The 19648-nt window shown below is 37.7% G+C and overlaps 1 protein-coding gene across 2 annotated transcripts in view; it reads left to right on the top strand.

The window, feature by feature from the left end:
• Window positions 1-6377: 6377 nt before the first annotated feature.
• Window positions 6378-19648, top strand: part of BNC2 (basonuclin 2) — a 289825-nt gene continuing 276554 nt past the window's right edge. For both annotated transcript variants that reach the window (XM_044920585.1, XM_021682435.2), the window contains exon 1: window positions 6378-6488. In XM_044920585.1, coding sequence (XP_044776520.1) covers window positions 6393-6488 — 96 coding nt within the window. In that variant the 5' untranslated portion in view covers window positions 6378-6392. The remainder of the gene's footprint in view (window positions 6489-19648) is intronic.

Genomic DNA, 19648 nt, shown 5'->3' with positions numbered 1-19648 from the left:
GGGTCCTGGGATCCGTGTTCAGCAGGGAATCTGCTTGTCTCCCTTCCTCCCACTCTGTCCCAGGTGCTTTTGTGCTCTCTCTCTCTCAAATAAATAAATCTTAAAAAAAAAAAAAAAGATTTAAATACCAGGATCCAACTAGTATATTCCAGAAGTTTTCTTAATGATCATTGGGTTATACTGCTGTAGAACACTAGGCTAGTAATGGAAGGAAAGTAGGAATGTGTGGAGAATGCAGGGATGTAGGTATAAATGATAGGTGAATCCCGATTGCAACGATGGACGCCTTAATATGTAGAGATGTTGTTCATATTAGAACTTTACCTTAAGAACTACCTTTTAATTTCTCTTCCTTCCTTTCCCCCAACATGCAGGCACAGTAGGGTAATATTTCATTTTTTTGTGTGGCTCTTTTTTTAGGGAGGGGGTGAACTTTTCACTGTCCTCCCATCAAATTACATATTTGACTCAAGGGCAAAGAGGCAGCTTAGATTATGATATAATTATTCACAAAGGGAAAACCTCAGTTGAAATAACTGTTAGTTTTACTTTTTCTCTATTCTTTTTAGTGAGTCAAAAAATTTTATCCCTTAACTTCACATAGAAAATGAAACTTTACACAATAAAGTGGGGATGGCAGGTTTCACAAGGGGAAAAAGTTGCTGTCAACTTTTTTCCTTAGGAATATGGAAATTTGGGTGTATTATCTGTTCAGAGGAGGTTTCCTTTATTAATTCTTCTTCCTTTTTTCACTTAAGACATCTGTTAACATTTCACACAGCCCAACAGATGTTGCAAAGCAAGTCCCATACTTTGTTCTCAAGAAAAATGACATTTCCTCAATTGGTTCCCCCCACCTCTGTGACTGGGCCCAGCCTGCTGCTTCTGCATAATTTGCATATATTAAGTTATATTCCTTAATGCCATACGAGTTTGTAGCTTCAGCATTATTTTTATACGGTAAAGTCTGATTTGATCAGAAAGTAGTTTACATGTTGCTTTAGAGTTAAGAGAGGCCATACGTAACATTTTAAAAAAAAAAATCTCCTTTGAGAATGACAACCTAATTCCACATATAGGATTGGACAGCCAGTTATTAAAAATTTTTTTCTATAAAGTAAATGAGTTACAAAAGCTTGAGTTGTTTTGCCATAAGGAAGTGCTGATTGTCATGCGATGTGGAGCGTCATTTTTATTATTTTGGCAAGAACAGGGACAGTTTTGTCTTGACAAGCCATTAGATGAATACCAGCATGTGTCACATGAAAAACCACTGATCTTTAACCCAGCTCTGTACTTAACCAAGCCTTGAAAATGAATAGTGAATAAAAGAAGAGCAAAGGCCAGTTTACTGTCATTACAGATTACAGAATCTGTTAACAGCTGCTGAACTGAACCCAGGGAATTACAGGTATTGTTCCGTGAACCAGCAAAAGTCCTATAGATGCTTGTTATACTGTGTATATAAATTATACATTTATTTGATATTTGCTTAGGATTTACATTGTTGGAAACATAACTAGAAGAAATGAAAATCCTTGAGTACTTTCTCAGTGTACTAACTACAGGCCTGCATCACAAAACCATATATATTTACATAGAACTGTTTCCAGTGAGGTTGCCCTGCCTCCCATTATGGAACTTATTTTAAGAAAGCAATGTGCTTTTAAAAGAAATTACCAGTAAGTATTAAGAGGAAAAGAAAAAGTATGCAATATCTCCCCACCAAAACCCCCCCGCACAAACATACCCACAAAACAAAATCCTTTGTTCATTTGTTTATGTGTATTCATTGTGGCTGACATTTGCACCAACTTGTGATTTTTCTTTTTTTTAATGGAGGGAAAAACTTAAACCTACCTCGATACCCAAATATTGAAAAGATCAGTAACATTTTAAATAGTCAGTTGTGGGAATTATTGCTTACAGAGCTAACAAGAAAGAACACACTTTCTTACTCTGCTGGTGGAATTGCATTGTGCCTCCCTATAGTCTTGTTATCCCATACTAACTGAAATGCAAATTCTCTGCAACTAATTGGATCTCATTGAGGGTACATGCACAGTGTGTAGTTATATGCAAAAAGCCTTTAAAAAATATAATGTCTCTGTAATTACAACTTTTAATTACTATCTAAAACATTGGCATCTAGGGCGCCTGGGTGGCTCAGATGGTTAAGCGTCTGCCTTCGGCTCAGGTCATGATCCCAGGGTCCTGGGATCGAGTCCCGCATCGGGCTCCCTGCTCCGCGGGAAGCCTGCTTCTCCCTCTGCCTCTCTCTCTCTCTCTCTCTGTCTCTCATGAATAAATAAATAAATAAAATCTTTTAAAAAAAATAAAACATTAGCATCTATAGCATAGGTTTAGAATATGTATGTGTGTATATATATGTATCTAACTTTTGACAGATTACTCAAAGACATGAGCTATGAAATGCTTGTTAAGGTACCAGCTCAAAAATTAGAGGAAAAAATGTTTATTTGTGGCAATCTATAAATTGAATTCTAATAAAGTCCTGTGAAAATAAGGACTTTTGATTTGAAGTTTAGGATTTAGTGTCTTAGAGCCAGTATACTGAAGTCATGTTAATAGTGTAATCCTTTTCTTGGAACATTTTAAATGTGAAAACATTTTAAATCATGAACATCAGAATTCACTTCCAAAAATTGTTGTCTTTGGTTTTTTCTGACAGTTCTCCAGTCTGTTTTAACATTGTAAACTGCATTGAGTTTCTTACTTTTTGTGTGTATCTGCTATGTGTTGTTGTGAGGTGGAGGTATTCACATTCCCATAATGTCTTCAATAATTTGGTTGCCATTTGGACCTAGTTGGTGTATTCTTAAATTCCATGGTCCACCGCTCACAATCAGTAAATGTGGGAATGCCAGCACATAGCCTTTAATATTTGTAGTTCTTTAACCTGAAATACTTGGAATCAGGGCAGTACAAAGTGATTACTATGGAAGTGATGCCTACCTCCACCCCCTCCCCCAGCCTTAAATAACTTTAATCCAAACGATTCCAGACAACTATTCCATAATCTACAGACTATCGAGCCACTGGACAAACTCAGAAGTCCTCTTTGTGCCTTGTAGGTTTATTTTTTGTAACCTGTGCCTTTCTTGCTAGATAGAAAATTAGCCTAAGATCAAAGACTCTACATGCTGTGTTTATATGTGGCAGTGAGTGGCAAGTTCAAATCATGTATCTTGGGGACTTCTAGAGGAGTCTAATATGTATTTTCAAAACCTGATTTAATAACGAATATTCCAAATTTAAAATCTGCAAAGCACAGCGTGTGTATACGCTTGAGGTTTTGTTTTAGTTTACTGATTCATTTATCGTTAAGACTTTGGGTTAACTGTTGTCTCTTATAAAGCTTGTCCTCTTTGTAAACTAGTCTTACAAACCAGTTAAAATTTTGTTTTATCAGATCCATTTAGCAAGTGCAGTGTACTGTATGATAGATTTGTTGTGAAAAATTTTAAACCTTAGAAAGATATCCTGGTGCTTTTGAGGCTTGTGCCTTGGCACTGATATGCGGGTCCTAGTTACACTGCAGACCTGTTTCATCTAGAGCAACCTCAAGCCTTGATAGCCGAAAGAGCTCAGTTTGCCTACGCTGGGTAGCATTTTGTCAGAAGACTGCTGGCTGGGCAGACCAGATTTGGATGTATTAGCTAGTCAGCCTAATAACCCTGTACAGACTGTATTGATTTTCTAGGAGAGAGTTTATGAACTAAATAAACTTGGGGTTGGTGTCTTAATAAACTGCTTCTCTCAGTCTGTCACATTTAGTTACGGAGCTGTGCAGTTTAGGGGGAAAAAAGGCTAATTCTGTTACAGATTGTTCACAGCAGGGTCTCCAAATTAGCCCTTTGTTTTGTAATGCCACCTTGCTTGGGCTCGCTTTGAGCACATTTCTCAGTTTTGCCCTAATGAGTTGCAACACTGATAATGTGGCTGATGATCTTTCATTGATTTCACTATCACTTGCTTGTCTGGTAATTGATCCGTTGCTGAGCCTCTAGTTAATTATATCGGCTTTGACATGGCCTGGTCCATGGGGAATTTCAAGTCTTGCAGAATAACAGTTTTAATAAAAGAGTCTATTACTGCAGGTGCTTGCTGCTGCATGCCAGTTGATTTTTGTGTTGTGTGTGTGTCTGTGTGTGTGGTTGGGGCGGGGGGTTGGGGGAATGATATCTGGAAAAGAAGAGGACTAGAGGACTGAAAGAAAGAAGGGGTGGGGGCTAGAAGAAGAGGAAGAGGGAGTGAAGGAGAGAGGAAGGAAGGAGGGGGAGAACGGGAGAGCAAAGAGGCAGGCGAGAGAGAACACGCAGGCAAAGCGATACAACAGAGCCTGAGAGGAGCGAGGAGGAAGCTTGCTATTGACAGTGTCCTTAAGCCTCCCACAAATAACAGCCATTAGTGGGAAGGTCAGGAGCTGAGCAGGCAGCTTGACTGAGGCACTGAGTGCCACTTCAGAAATCAAGAGGCTAGCAAATTTTAGAGGGAGTTTAAGTGGGTAATAGCTAGCTGTAAAGGTACAGTCACTGTTGACAATTGACTCATAGGGGCTTTTCCTGCCCTCCCCTCTCAAGAATATTTTTATTGACCACAGGTGGACTTCATATATTTTAAGGCAACAATTCTTTGGGTTCTTGTTTGTTTCTTCTCAGATATTGAATTTGCTGCTTTTGAGACTTTTTTGTGCTTAATGGTGGTGAACCGGAGGGAAGTTTAACAGAAAAGCTTTCAGGAGATGTCGGTTCTAGAGGGGAAGGCACATTTGTGTCAACATAGTGTACGTTTTCTCATCTTTTCTCATTGTCCACTAATGACACAGAGCTGCCATTGAAGCTCTTTTCTGTTTCCTTTGTTGTTTCAGAGAGTAAGGTTTATTGTTATTCTTGAGTTAAGAAGGAGCAAGGAGAGTGGTACATTTGTCCTCGATATTTGTAGGTGGTTGAAGATTAATGTTCCTTACATTTTAAGTTTAGGAGGATGGCTTTTTCCTGCTGACTACTTTTATGAGATGACATGAATTTAGCTTTCCATTTTGAAGTTACTGTTTATGTACAGTGCATTTTGTTCAGTTCTGCTTTTCCATAAATAAGGTAGATAAACACTAATAAATAGATGTTTTGTTTTAAAACTGGTTTAATTAAAAATACAACATGCTCTCTGGGCTATATTCCATCAGGCATGAAAAGGTTATAGAATTTTCCAGAGAGATCTTGAATGAAAAATGGAATTTTTACATTCATTACTATTTTCCCTGAAATGGGACAAGCTTTTTTTCTTCATCTTTTTCTTTTTTATGATTTGAAAGGATATTGTAGATGCTTCATCCAGGAACTTTAACAAAGGATTTTTTTCTGTTTGTGAGCTATAAGAAAAGGTACACTTTTTTCCTTGCCATTCCATTTCTTATTACTTATCATCCAATTTAATAATTAACGACCGGAGAAACTGGAAGTTAAATACTTTGTATTTATTTTGCAAATGTTTATTGTGCATCTTCTATGTTCAAAAAACTGCTAGGTTTATTTATTCACTTTTCAGAGTGGAAGGTCAAGTTTCTATGTACATTATTTTCTCTAGGAGTTTATATGTGGTTATAAATAGCCCAGCACATAGTATATGACTTTTAGGAGCTAGCATTTAGACAACAACTGAGCCAACTTAACATTCTCTTACAGCTGAATATTTTTCTTTCTTCCAGTGTAATTAGAAAAAAAAAATGTTTAAGCAGAGCAGTTTACGAACGTTAAAGTGAAGACTGATATTGCATGTTATACCCGAAAGCACTGTTGGGAAGATTTCCCTGGGAAGGGCCTCAGCTTCTCCTCACCCTGTGTGCCGTCCGTGATCATGGTGCTGCTTGGAGTGTGCATAAGTGTGTGTCTGTCTGTGTGTTTGGAGAGGGGTTAGTGCAGGGTGTCATTCGGTGCCTGACAGTGGAACAGTGCAGTTGACTCTTAGCTCTGCTATCCAATGACATGCAGTGGCTGAGAGTTTGAGGCTGATGGTTGGGTCTCCAGTGCTGCCTGCACACCTGACAAGCAGCTGTTAAACTGAGCAAAGGCAAGCTCGGGGAGTCACAATCTATGCATAAATGATAGGGGTATCTGTGCATAAGGTGCGAAAGAAGCTCTGACCCCCTCCCTCCCCCAAATCTCCCCCTTCCCAAATGAAATGCACAGTTCAGCCAGCTTCTTAACTACACTACACTCCTGCTACTGGCTGCCAAGAGGCTCAAAAAATCCACCTTCACTTTTCAGTCAGAAGAGGCAGAAGTGGATGTGAGAGAAAGAGAGACACAGAGAGACAGAGAGCCAAAGAGGGCAAGAGACTTGACTTTAAGAGACTCCTGTACTGACAACTCCATGCAGTTCGGAACCAGAACGACTACAGCTGAACCAGGGTTCATGGGGACATGGCAAAACGCTGATACTAACCTCTTATTCAGAATGTCCCAACAGGTAAGTTTCTTTCTTTCTTTCTTTTTTTTTTTTTTAAAGAAACCGTGAATTGTTATACAGACTTTTGTTTCTGTTATTTTTCTTTCTAAACAGTTTTAAAAATTTGATCACTTAATAGTTAGGCTCTGTTTTGTCGTAACTGTGGTGTTGGAATGCAGGGTTACTTCATGCTTTCCCTGAGGGCTCCTTAAAAGAAAAAGGGGAAAGGATACTGAAGTAAAAGAAAGCAAAGGCATTCGTTGCAAAGTTTCACAGGATAGCCTGGGTCATGGGAGGACTTTATTTCTTTTTCTGTTTAAAATTAAAAAAAAAAAAAAAAGGGCCACCATCCAAAAAGTGTATCGTTCTGTCGGTATTAATCACTTCGTCAAAGTGTCTGCTATCTCAGAGTAGGTTCTGCAACCAAACAGCCATAAAATGTAGGGGCCCCTGTGCACAGCCCCACTGACTTCACGGGGCTGGAAGCAGCTCGACTCCGACCTGCGGAGAGGAGGCTGTGCAGGAATCGCTGTCAGCGCCGAGGGTCGCGGAGGCGGCGGCGGCGTGCGTGGCGGGCCGTGCCGGCCAGTCCCCGCTGCTCTGCGCCGGCCGCGGCTGCCTGTCCGCCCGCCCGCCCACCCGCCTCCGCGCTTGCCCCTGCGCTCCCGCCGGCGCCGGCTCGGCTCCCGCACACTCGCCGGCCCGCCTGCCCGGCCGCCCGGCCGCCCGCTCGCCCACTGGCCGGCGCACTCACACTGGGGCGCAGCGGCGGCGTCCTCCCCGAAGCCGCTGCTCCGTCCGGGCCGCGCTGCAGGCGGCTGGGTGTGCTGGCTCTGCCGGGAATGCCGACGTGTTAGTGCGAGGCCGGCGGCAACTGATAATTAATCACTGGAGCCGGCGGCTTGTACCATGCGCTTGGTGATACGCGCCCTGCACGCCCGGCTCCTCTTGCACAATTGCTGGCTCTGCGGCTCCGAGGGGGAGCGAGGGTGAGAGGAAGCGAAGGGAAACAACCCAGAAACTTTCATCTTGGACAGTGCTCAAGCGAGGGAGGGAAGTTCCCTGGTGCCTCCCTCCTAGACACGTCTTGCTGTTCAAAAGCCTACACCAAACCCACACAAAGCAAGAGTTAGCATGATAGTATCATCCACACAGCACGAGAGTATTACTGACAAATACAGTTGGATTTTAAGTAGATGGCAGTTGTTAAGAAATTGGTACTGTTCCGCTCATTGGAAAACAAATTTGCAATTGCTTTTTTTTTCTAAAACCTGTTTTGCATGCAAGAGTTCATGAGAATTAAATACTTTATTGAGGTAATTAGATTTTTTAAAGTATTGGTAATGAAGGAAAGAAGACAATTTGGTAGGCTATAAACTACCAGAAGTTCAGAGGTACGTCTGCAAAAGCCAGTGCACAGAGCCAGGGTTTTGTAGCATTTAGCTAGCGAACAGTTTTATCATGCCCTTCTAGATAGGATAAATGCATTTGAATAAGGTGTATTTTGACATATCCTGTAGAGGGACCCTGATTACTGCTGATACAGTAAGCTGGGATTTAAATGCAATCAACATAAACCCAGTAAGCAACTCTTTATGAGCTATTTCCCATTCTTGCAAGTTAAAAAGTTCATTTCCTCCCAGAGATACTCCTTGTCATTGTGGAGTGCTTTGAGGGGTGTGTTTCTGAGGCACATCCCTGCCTGGGTGGCTCTCTCCGTGCTTGTAACACAGGGTGTGCACTCACTGTAGGACCAAGCAACTTGTGCTGCACTTTAAAAATTAGTGTCACGTTTAGGGTTTTCCTTGAGTTAGGGAAGGTCGTGTGTGTGTGTGTGTGTGTGTGTGTGTGTGTGAGAAGGGAAGATTTGTTTAGGTCTCCCTCTAGCTAGAAAAGAGTTAATAAAACCAGATAGAGATAATGATCAATTGATAAATGGCTATTGAACCACATAGATGGTGTTAGATTGCTTCTTTGGCACTAGCCCATTTCCAAGTAGATTTGAATCTAAGGAGACTCTAAGTCATGGAAAACATTTTAGCTAAAAAACAAATAAAAGTAAATGATATAAATGATTGATCAGAATTAGGAAAATAATTTGAAATCACTCAGAGAAACTTGTGCAACTGAGCTAGTATGATGTCTTTGATCCAGTTGTTTGACTTTGGGGATATATAAAGATCTGTTTTGTCTCTACCTGTGTGCATGCATGTGTCTTAGCATCAGTCGACTTATATGAAAAGAGTAGAACTATAGGGAGGTAATTTATGCATAATGGATGCTATATAAAATTACATAGTATTATGCCATTTACTAAACAGAGTAGTAAAATGGAGAAAAATCACAATTTTAAAAAGTGTTGTGATTTAACTATATATATATTTTTTATTTTTTGGTTTTAATGTAGTTATTGGCTCCCCCCCTTTTTTTTTTCTGTCATGGTTACTAAATATTTACCTCCTGTGCATTTTTGGAAAGCATGTAAAGAGTGTATGAGTGTATTTTTTTTTCTCCTTCAGGATGACATTTTAGTTGGTATAAATACTGTGTAAACTTAAATTCAGACTGTGTAAATCTAAAAATATATATGCTGTACATGTTATTAAAATATGTTTATTTTCTTTACCTATAGTTCATCAGCAATGCTGATTCAGTGTGTGTGTGTGTGTGTGTGTGTGCACGCAGGAAAGACACTTTTCTTGAAATGATTTTCTTGAAACCAACAGTTTCAAGGAATACTAGTTTCAGTATACACATTAAAGCCAGCTTTTGTTTTACTACAGGTAAAAGTTTGTCCAGTTTAATCAAACAGGCAGAATTCTGTATAAAGAGGTTTTTCTGTGTTATGATTATTTTGATTTCTAAGAAAAAATTGATTCAACTCTTGAAATGAATAGGGTCTATTTTTTTTATTTCTAAGTTTTCTGTAATAATATAAAACTATAAAATTTACCAGATCATTTCTTTAAATACTAGAAAAGACTGACTAGCAGGTTTCAAAACTGAGTTACAGAGAATTAACCACCATTACTACTTAACTATAGCAAAACTTGTAGAAATATCTCATGAATACTGAAATTTAATAATCTACATTTGTATCTTCTACAGGTAAATTAGGAAGTAGAGATATAAAACTCTTTGTCTTTTGTATGAGCAAAGTTGGATCTGCTTATATGTAAATCTTTCTGTCTGTCTAATACTAACAAAAAGACATCACAAACTGAAGCCAGTTTAGATTTGATAGAATTAAGTATTTGTCCCTTATATTCATGATATGATAATTTTACCACATTTTCTTGCCTTCCTACATCTTTCCCATGTTTAAGTAAGATTTTTCAAAAAGGATAATTTTTTTTCCCCATACAGACAAATATTTGATAACCTTAAAGGGTATGACTCTTGACTTCTGTAAAGGAAGTTCCTTTTTGAGTTGCTTTGATCAATGACAGGTCGAGAATGACCAGAAACCCTTTGCTCATCTTCTGTGTTAATCTCCTAGAGTCTAGAACATTATTTTGCCCATTTTAACCTCATTAAGTATTGTTAAAAGCAGAAAATAAGGCCTGCTTTTGGAACTTGTTTTTCTTTTTTCTTAATCAGGTTTTAAAAAGTGATTTTTCTATTTTTGTAAATATTTTGTGCATTTGAGGCAATATCAAATAAAATTCTTTGTAGCTACTTCAAGGGATGCAATAGTCTAATATATTTTGAAATCTTTTCAGACATGAAACCGTAACAGGTAAATGGCTCCAGCCCATGTTTTACACATTATTAGAGGCATTTACCTTTTATTATTGGTGAGGTATATTTAACCTGTTTCAAATAAAATGTAGATCCCTTAATAAGGTCTCTTTTCAGACACAAGTGAAATACTAAGTTAGAATTATAAATGACTCTGTGCATCATTATGTAGTAATTTAGGATTCACCCAATGATGTAACAAAATTAACAACATAATTTCATTGTGAAACTGTGTCTTATTAAAGAACAACTGTCTGACATTCTCTTACAGTTGCTTTATTTAACTTCATGCAAATATTATTAGTAGTGACATTTTTCTATTGTGCATTAGATTCTCTCATTAGCATGATGTGTTAGTTATCACCAGAGAAATCATTTCTTAGGTAGGTGAGGGGCAAACCAAGAAAGCTAAAAATTAAATCAATGATTTACATTAATACTAGAGCGTCTGCTCACCAGAGATATGACAGAGTAAAGCAAACTTTCTTTCTAATATAAAATCTAGCCCATTTCAGAGAAATGATAAATAAAATATAATGTAAGAAATATATAATAACATTGCTGGAGTCCATTTAAAAGCATGTTTGATATGAATTTTTCTCCCAGTACTCTTTTAGTTCTTTCTATTCATATAGGCAAACACAGTTTTAGTTTGTTGAATTTATATTTTAAAGTGGAAATGGTGGTTTTGTCTGACTTCCTACCCCCCCCCCCAAATAATTTAAATGTTTATTCACTAACAGTTTAAAAGGCACATATACAGTTTTATAATCTCATAAGTCAGATGCCTAATTGTATAGTGTGGTTTGATTCTTCTTTATTGTTTGTACATTTGTATTCTAAACTCTGTCCCACTCATGTAGACATCCCTTTCAACATGGGATGTATATTCTTATTTAATCAGAGCCCTGAGTAAAGCAGTTGATAGTTAATGGTCTTTGAAAATGACTTTCACTGCCAGGCATCATCCATCCCTAGGTTTCTGCACTTTTCCCTCCCTTTTTACTCCCCTTCTTACAGTTGGTGTGTTTTGGTAATCATGTCTTAAATTGACCAAACTTATGGTCTTGATGTGAAAATATTTATATTAGGAAGCATGTAATTTCAGCCTGTTGAATTACTAGGCTGCTCCCTCCCTTTAAGTTCCCTTCTCTAATTTGAGTGATAATATGTTTTATTTTGAAGTTTTAACTGTAGACATATATTCAGATATAATTCTTAACATCCATTCTGATGATGTAACACTAAAATAGGACTATTTGAGTAATTGTTAAATTACATACTGTAGTATAGACAGGTGCTCGTGTGTTGCCCTGTACTTTATAAGTCTGTGTATATAACATGCAGACTTCACTTAACAGATACTGTCGAATTTGTAATGCAGTGGGAAAGTAGTGAGGTCCTATACATGGTGTTTATGTACATACTAATGCAAGCGAAGCATGCACAAACATTTTCTTAGATGTGTATATGGTATATGTTAAAAACCTGTACACTAATTTCACGTTTATTTTCAACACAATATATTAAATGAATTTGAACATAGTAGGTGATCATTTTGAAATTGTCTCTGATTTCTGTCAGCTGCAAACTGGTACTCTGTGTGTAATTGTTAACGTCTTGTGCTAAGGTGAGTCAAGCAACCACAGTTGAAAAACAAATCCCTAAAGGTGCAGATATCTATAATTGTAGGTATTTTTTATAATTATATTTATGAGTGTATCTTAACATTCAGTGATAAATCCAATTATTCATGCATGCCTTTATGGAAATCTGATTAATGTAGTGACAGTACAGATTTGGGCTACCACAGCAGCACATCCTCCCACTCCTGTGTCAGGGTTAAGAGCCGCGGCAAATCCTCCCTAACTAATTAGATGCTGAGTAAGGCATCTCTGAGAAGTTGGGGCAAAAGTGAATGGGTCACAGCCAAAGCAGGATTGCAAGGACTCCAGTGATAGTGAAAGCATTCAAGTTTGCCAGGTCGTTGTGACACAGGGAGCTGATTCCAAAGGAACAGACCGTTACAGATAGGGAACTGGCGTCATCCCCTTCAATGAAAAACAAAACTCTAGTGCTTCCCCCTTCCCACCTTATGTGCGTTACACGTACTTAAAGACAGTTACAGTGGGCATCCACCCATGTCAATCCGCAAAGGTTTTGAGAGGATTTTCCTTATAAACATGAATAGCTAATGACTCTGTACAGCCGAAGAGGTATTTTCTCAACTTGAGACTCTTGATTAGAATAGATAATATCAAAAGGAATTCAAGAAGAAACTAGAATTTGCTTTAGCTTGTGTCCATAATTTGAATCCCACTGTTTTAATCCATCTAAGAATTAACTCCTCTTTTCCCACAGAATATTGTCAGGGAATTTTGTGCTAGTAGGGAGAACAGAGTGAATAGTGGGATGACCTTTTCAGTGAGAAATTTTGTCTGGGCCTCCCTGCTTGTTATTGTCCAAAGAACATTGATTATAATGGTTCCAAGATTTTCTTTCACCTGAGATGTAGAGCCTGGTTTGTTATATGCATAGAATGAATTCTTCACCACGTGAAAATCCTCTCATACTTCTGTACCTTTCGTAGTTATGTTTTTGCCGCTACATAACCACCCTTCTCTAGGCCTTGGTCAGAAGATTGTTTGGGGATTGTAGGAAATGATTGATCTCACCTCTGTCTGCCAAAGCTGATGCCATTTTTATTTCCCGAAAAGCAGCTGGCTTCCACATTTTGCTTGGTGATCTTCATCCACTGAAGGATGGGGGCGAGGGGGGAGAAAAGGAGTCAGAGACCGTTTCAGGGAACTTTGACATCTATTTTTAAGCTTTCGAAAAATAAAGGAAAAGAGGTATAATTCAGGAATAACAGCCTTCCTATCTGGACATACAAGCAAAACACTGTGTGAAAGAGGGGACTTTTTCTTACAAGGTAAACTAGTAAATAAGCAAGAAGAATAAGTTGGAAAAAACATTCTGAGCAACTCAAGCTCTAAGAAAATTTTAATATGCAGATGACATCCCAAAAATGGTGCCTGGGACCGTGACATCCTACATCTCACTGAGCATGCCTGAACTGCCTTCTCCCTCCCTGGGTTTAAAAGAAAGTTTAGAGAATAGGAAAAATAAAAAGTGTTGATTCTTTTTCAATTTCTGCATTCCCCGTAGGAAGCCCAGCAAATTTCATGGTACACATTCCAACCCTAAGGTGAAAAATTTATTTTATGACTGGAGTTCATTTGGATGAGGACTGTGTGCAGTGTCATTCCGTTCCAACACTCCATGTAGCATTTCATGCCACAGAGTCAGAGATGAGAGGAGACGGAGCGCTGTATCATTTCTTCCTCACAAGAGTCTTCCTTAATGGGGATGCTTGTGGAACAACAACGCGTTACTCAAACTGGCTAGCTTAGAAATCAGATTCTCAGCTTATTAATCATCATTCCAATTAAAAAAAAAAGAATTGATCCTTTAACGGCGAAATAATATCCTTTTGTTTTTCTTTAATTAAGCCCATCAGTTTTTCATTTCTCCCTGTTAAGAAAATGAAAATAATCTTGAACAGTAGGAAGTTATTCATTGAAACACTGATTCTCTTGAGCATATCTGACGTCTTATTTACTCAGTATTTTTGGACTGCAGTGTTACTTTGCTACTGTCTTTAGGGTTTGTGTGTTGTTGAGGGGGGAAGGGTTGATTTAAGTCTCATTTCTATTTGGTTGGAAGCAATTTACTTAATGACCTAAATACATGGTGAGTCTGTTCTTTCTTCCCATTTCCGTTTCCTGTAGACCTAGTTTCTTTCTCACTTTATTCTCCTTTCACCTCATCTCTCTTTTTATGAATTTCTCCTTACTTTCACTGGTTCTTTTTACCCTAATATAAAGAAATGAAATGCACTGAATATGACTTTTTGGCCAATACATCATTCTGGCAGAGGTACGGGAGAAGAGGTGCCACCCTCAGATGTGGTCCTCAGTGTGTAAGTGCTGACAGGAAGACTGTCCCGAGTTTTGCTCCGTAAGGGTTCTGTAAGTAAGGGCATGATAAAAACGTGTAACCAGGGGCCCAGGCTTATCGTTCAGAGGTGCTGAAAGGCAGCTCAATTTGATCCTTCGCCTGTGTGAGAAAGTACTTAGCTGAAAAGAGATTTTGCTTTTCTATTTTTCTTTTTTAAAAAAAGTTATTCTTGGGTTTATCATTTTGTACAGTTAGACTTATATCTGTACAAGAGAGCATTTCCTTAGAAGGAGGAAAACATGTAAAGTTTTTCTTCAGTAGATGGAAGGTGTGACTCTTTGAGACAAACTGCAGTTAATAAGAGTTAACCAAAACATTTTAAAAAGGAATTAAAATGATGGCAGGACTAATAATAATGGATGACATTATGAAGTTGAAATTGAAAACATGCAGTATACTTAACACAATGAGGATTCACTGCTGTTTTGTTTTTAATAAATTTTAACTCATTGTCTTACATGGCAGGGAGATTGTTAAAATTGACAAGATTAAAAAATATTATTCTATATGGGAAAGACATAGCCTCACTATTATACCTGCTGTGCTTTTGTGTGACTGTCATGAATTTTTCAACTTTATTAAGGTGTCTTTAAGTGGCTATTTGTGCTCTAGACAGTTCTTCAGGACCCATATTTGATGATCAGAGAGCCTGAACTGGGGGTTTGAAAAGAAAAAAATTTTAGGATAATGAATATTTTACACGCCAAAAATAATTACTTTCAGCTGTCTTAACATAATAACAAAACCAATATTAAAATGAGAACCTCCATTAGCAGGTTTTTAATAATGTTTGTTTTCTCTTCTTTCAAAATTTAAGCAAGAAAGATTTCATTGACTTAAATCATTAGGATGGCTATTTGGGGCACCTAATCAAGCATAGGTAAAGAGAGCTGCCCACTACCATGCCCTGTGCTAGGGCTAGAGAGCAGTGGACATGACTGGGAGGCCATTTGTGAGAGATGGGAGAAAAATTATACAATGAGCATATTCATGAAAGTGTCCCTTGAGTGAGAATGCCTGCAAACATTCTCTTTGTTGACCTCATGTCAAAACCTAACTCAAGGCAGCTAGGTTATCTGCTGCTTTATCTAATATTGCTTTTCTTTTATTCTTTCTTTTTTTAGGTATAAAATTAGAGTACCAGAAAGAATCAAAATCAAGGCCTTCTCTAGACTTTGTGGAGAGACTTCCTGTGTTGCTATGGAACATATTAAAAATTCAGATTGTCACATGACAGTGCATTTATACGGGGTGCATAGGCATGCAGAAAGTGTACACCTGTCCTTTGGTTGGTTGTGGGAATTAAGGGATTTATTCTAGTTCTGTTGAGGATTTGTTAATGGTTGCCTCAAATGCAATGAGTGTGTGGATGGCTCCTCCCTTAGAAGGAATCCCCCATTTTAGGAAGCTCACTGTAATGATTCCTTACACTTCGTAGCTTTTCTGTTCCTTGAACATAGCTGTTTTTGGTGAAGGTCAGTGTCATTCGTTTGGAAATAGCTTGATTGGATTCTTATTTTGTGAATTGCCATTTTCAATTGGTGACAAACTATAGTTCTCCTCATACAAGTTAAAACTAAGCTGGGATGGAGATACCAAGATGAGAGTCTTTGACTCAAACTTCAAATGTCTCATCACTTCCCTTCCAAGCCACTTCTTGTTTGTTTGTTTTCTTGAGCAACTGTGGAACTGAATAAATCTTAAAATATGTTACCAATTCTATTATCTACTAAATAGAGCTCATTGTGGGAAAGAATTTTTCCATTTTTACTTTATTTTTGACATTTATCATAAATTTAAGTGGGAGAGGGTAGAGTTAGAAGTCCCACATCTGGGAGAGCTTGTTTCAGTAGCTGGCCTGGAAGCCCGAACCCTGGCTTCATACAGGTGAGACATGTTATGGGAATAAAGGCCTTATGCATTTAATGAGCCCCGCCTGCCTGTCAGCTTGGTTTTTCATGCACCATTGTTGTTCAAATAAGAAAAAGAGAGTGTTCACACCCTGTGGTGAGATTAGAGTAATGAAAATGAAGTGTTAATCTGTTGATAGCAAGCATATCTCATATCCTGCATCCTGGGCCACATTCATGCGTGTATAATATATTCCAGGTTTTCTCATGGTCACAGCAGCTTTGGATGTTCATTATATTAAAAAGACCCTTTTGGTAAAAGTGAGAAGTTGGTTATTTTAACTTGTGCAAACAGTTATTTTTAATAATTTCTCAATAAACCAACCAGTCAAACCTGCCTTCTGAGTGTTCTGATAACCCACTGTTCTTTTAGATGCCAGTATTCCTGTGCTTTGGTCTTCTTCTTCTTCTTCTTTTTTTTTTTTTTTTAACAAATGCAGAATGCTTACATGAGCCTCAATATCAGCCTATTTTGAGATATTCTTTTATAGAAAGAAGGAAGGAGTTAAGTGAGCACAGTACCTTAATCTTCATAGAACACAGGTTAAATAACATTAAACATTCATTATTTCATACTTTATTTTTCATCTTAAAACGATGAAGTGAAAACAAAATAACAAAATCAGGAGTCTTCTAGAACTGCTTTATGTATTTACAGCTGTCTTGAGGAGACCAGTTTAAAGCTTTCCTCATCATGGGTGGAAATTAACTGTGTTTTTTCATAAAATTCCCTTTCTAAAATATTATAGCTGACCAATCAACATGAATGTAATGAATTATACTTTACCTCATGTTCTTCTTTTAGTTTTTTGCCATCTTTTTGTTTGTTTAAAATTTTATTATTTTTCTGAGTAGGTTCCATGCCCAGTGTGGGGCTTGAACTCATGACCCTGAGGTCAAGAGTTGCGTGCTCTACCGACTGAGCCAGCCAGGCACTCCTGTTTTTTTATCATTTTACGATTGAGAGGTTTTAATTTTTTTTCCTAAAGCTAATATGTTTAATAAAGAGAATAAGTTTAGTCTTAGATTAAACCAGGATGTTTTAAAGAAAATAATGTGAACATTTGTATGCATGCTGTCCCATAGTATCATCTCTTTAAGAAGTATAAAAGGAGTGGGGAATGGTATATTAATAATTGAGTTCCAGGTGTCTGCTTCTAATTGCTAAAATTTCAAACATAATGGATATTAAGGAAAAATGCTTCCCATAAGGAATATATCATATTGTTGTTCAGGTATCAGGCCTAGCACTGTATTTATGGAGCTCATACTTTGGTATTTTCTCTTTTCCTATTTCAACTGGGAGTTAAGGAATGTAGTACGATCATTATGATTTTGTGAACTGTTTACTTAAAGTCGTTCAAGTTGTTAAGAATCAAGAGAATTTGGGGATTAAAGTCTGATTGTGACATAAATTTGGCATATATTCAAGGGTTACTTTGTAAAGGTGAAAATGGAAGAAGAATGCTTCTCTCTTAGGAAGGAAACATCTAAAAAAATACTCTTTCAAGAAAGAGGGCAAATGAGGAAATATAATTTCAAAACACTATACTGAAGTTGATATAAATTTTACTTTCTTTAAAAATGAAGTTGTAGGGCGCCTGGGTGGCTCAGATGGTTAAGCGTCTGCCTTCGGCTCGGGTCATGATCCCAGCGTCCTGGGATCGAGTCCCGCATTGGGCTCCCTGCTCCTTGGGAGCCTGCTTCTCCCTCTGCCTTTCTCTCTCTCTCTGTCTCTCATGAATAAATAAATAAAATCTTTAAAAAATAATAAATAAAAAATAAAAATGAAGTTGTATTATGATGGGTTGTAGCCTATTTAGTACATTTCTGTACTGTCCAGTACATCAGAGATAGCCTGTTAATATAGTTGAAGTGAAAAGGTACTTTTCTTCCCTCTGCTAAAATAGGGTGCTCCTAATTTGTAAAATCCACTAATAGGTAGAAATACTGTGTTGCTGTGATTGATTGGAAATTGTGAAATATAAAAGATTTTCTCTTTGTACTTCATTTCAGTTAAGAAAAAAGCAAATAGGAATGCATGGTGACTTTGTCATAAACATCTGCTTTTAGGTAATAATCATTTCTAAAGCAATATGCCATGACTTTGTGGGTCATTTGAACCTGCAATAATGTGTGTTTAGTTTAACTATATAAATGTCATATTGTGGCATATGTGTAGAGCCAGTAAAGATGAGTATTTGCTATAATATTCATGCATCCTACATGTTGACTTTTAAAATTTACCTTGAAGATATATTCTATTTTCATATTAGGGTCAATTTTCATTTAAGTACATGATCGTTCTAGAAAGGAAGTGCAGAAGTGTTAACATGTGAAGGAACAAAATGGATATGTAGATCTGGGCAGTAGTTTCACATGAACATCTTTTCTGGGCTGCAGGGAAGGATGTGGTTGATTGAAAACCAGTATAAATGTTTGTCAGACTACTCTCTACGTAAGACGAGATCATCAGTTCTGGATTTGCTTTTCAAAGTATTTTAGTCATGAAAACGACTTGGCTTTGCATTTATGTTTTATTGAACAACTGTATGTTGAAATTCTGCTACCCATTGTCTTACATTGTTTAAGCCCGTGAGATATGTTATTTTTAAATATCTGTTCCTAGATACCCTTCTCTTTTTCTTTTACAAACTCTACAAACTGTCTTTGGAGTAGTGAAACATTTTAAAGATCAGGAGTTGCCTAAAAGGGCATGTGGAGGTAAGGTAAATTAAACAGGTGGAGTGAGTCTTGTGGGGTCTGTGGTGGACCAGAAGGTTCCTCAGCTCAAGCCAATTGTTACCAGGTAGGAATGCAGGCCCATGTTGGGAGATGATCCAACAACTCCTCCCCACCCCCCCATCCTCCTCCTCCTCCTCTCTTCTTAGAAGCCAGAAATCAAGATTTTTATGTGAAATCTCCTGATTTTTAAATCTTGGCAACCTTTCCAAATATTTTTTAAAGTGTGTGGTCCAAACAAAACTCATCTGCAGGCTATATTCAGCCTACTGGCTGCCAGATAGAAACCTCTGTTTTAGATAATATTTTAATGGATGAAGATAATAGTTTCATTGCATGTGATCATTCATCTTGGGAATTCCCCACTGGGATGAACCAAATTCTTCATTTTTTTTTTTTTCCACAATTGGAAAAAGTGTTTGGTAAATATGTTTCTGGTGCTGATAGTTTTGATGTATAGCTTTTCTCCTTATGACCCACATATAAAGAAAAATATGTGAGCAGAACAAAAAAATGCTCAAAGTATTTTAATAAAGGTAGAAAAAGTAAGAATTTTAAAATTAAAGAGAAAGAAAGAGAGATTTCTAAACTCTGAAAAGAATCCCATGATTTGTGTCAGTCATTGATGTAGATGAAAAGCTGAATTCCACTATAAAAAGCTTTTCATCTCACCTTTAAGCAGTGATTCTTGGCCCTGAATCTTTGTGGGATTGCTATAATTTACCAGGCAATTGATTATGATGTCATGAGGAGGAGATGGACCACAAG

Source organism: Neomonachus schauinslandi, chromosome 13 (assembly GCF_002201575.2).
Source record: "Neomonachus schauinslandi chromosome 13, ASM220157v2, whole genome shotgun sequence".
Lineage (NCBI taxonomy): Eukaryota > Metazoa > Chordata > Mammalia > Carnivora > Phocidae > Neomonachus > Neomonachus schauinslandi.
This window is presented reverse-complemented; position numbering and strand designations above follow the sequence as displayed.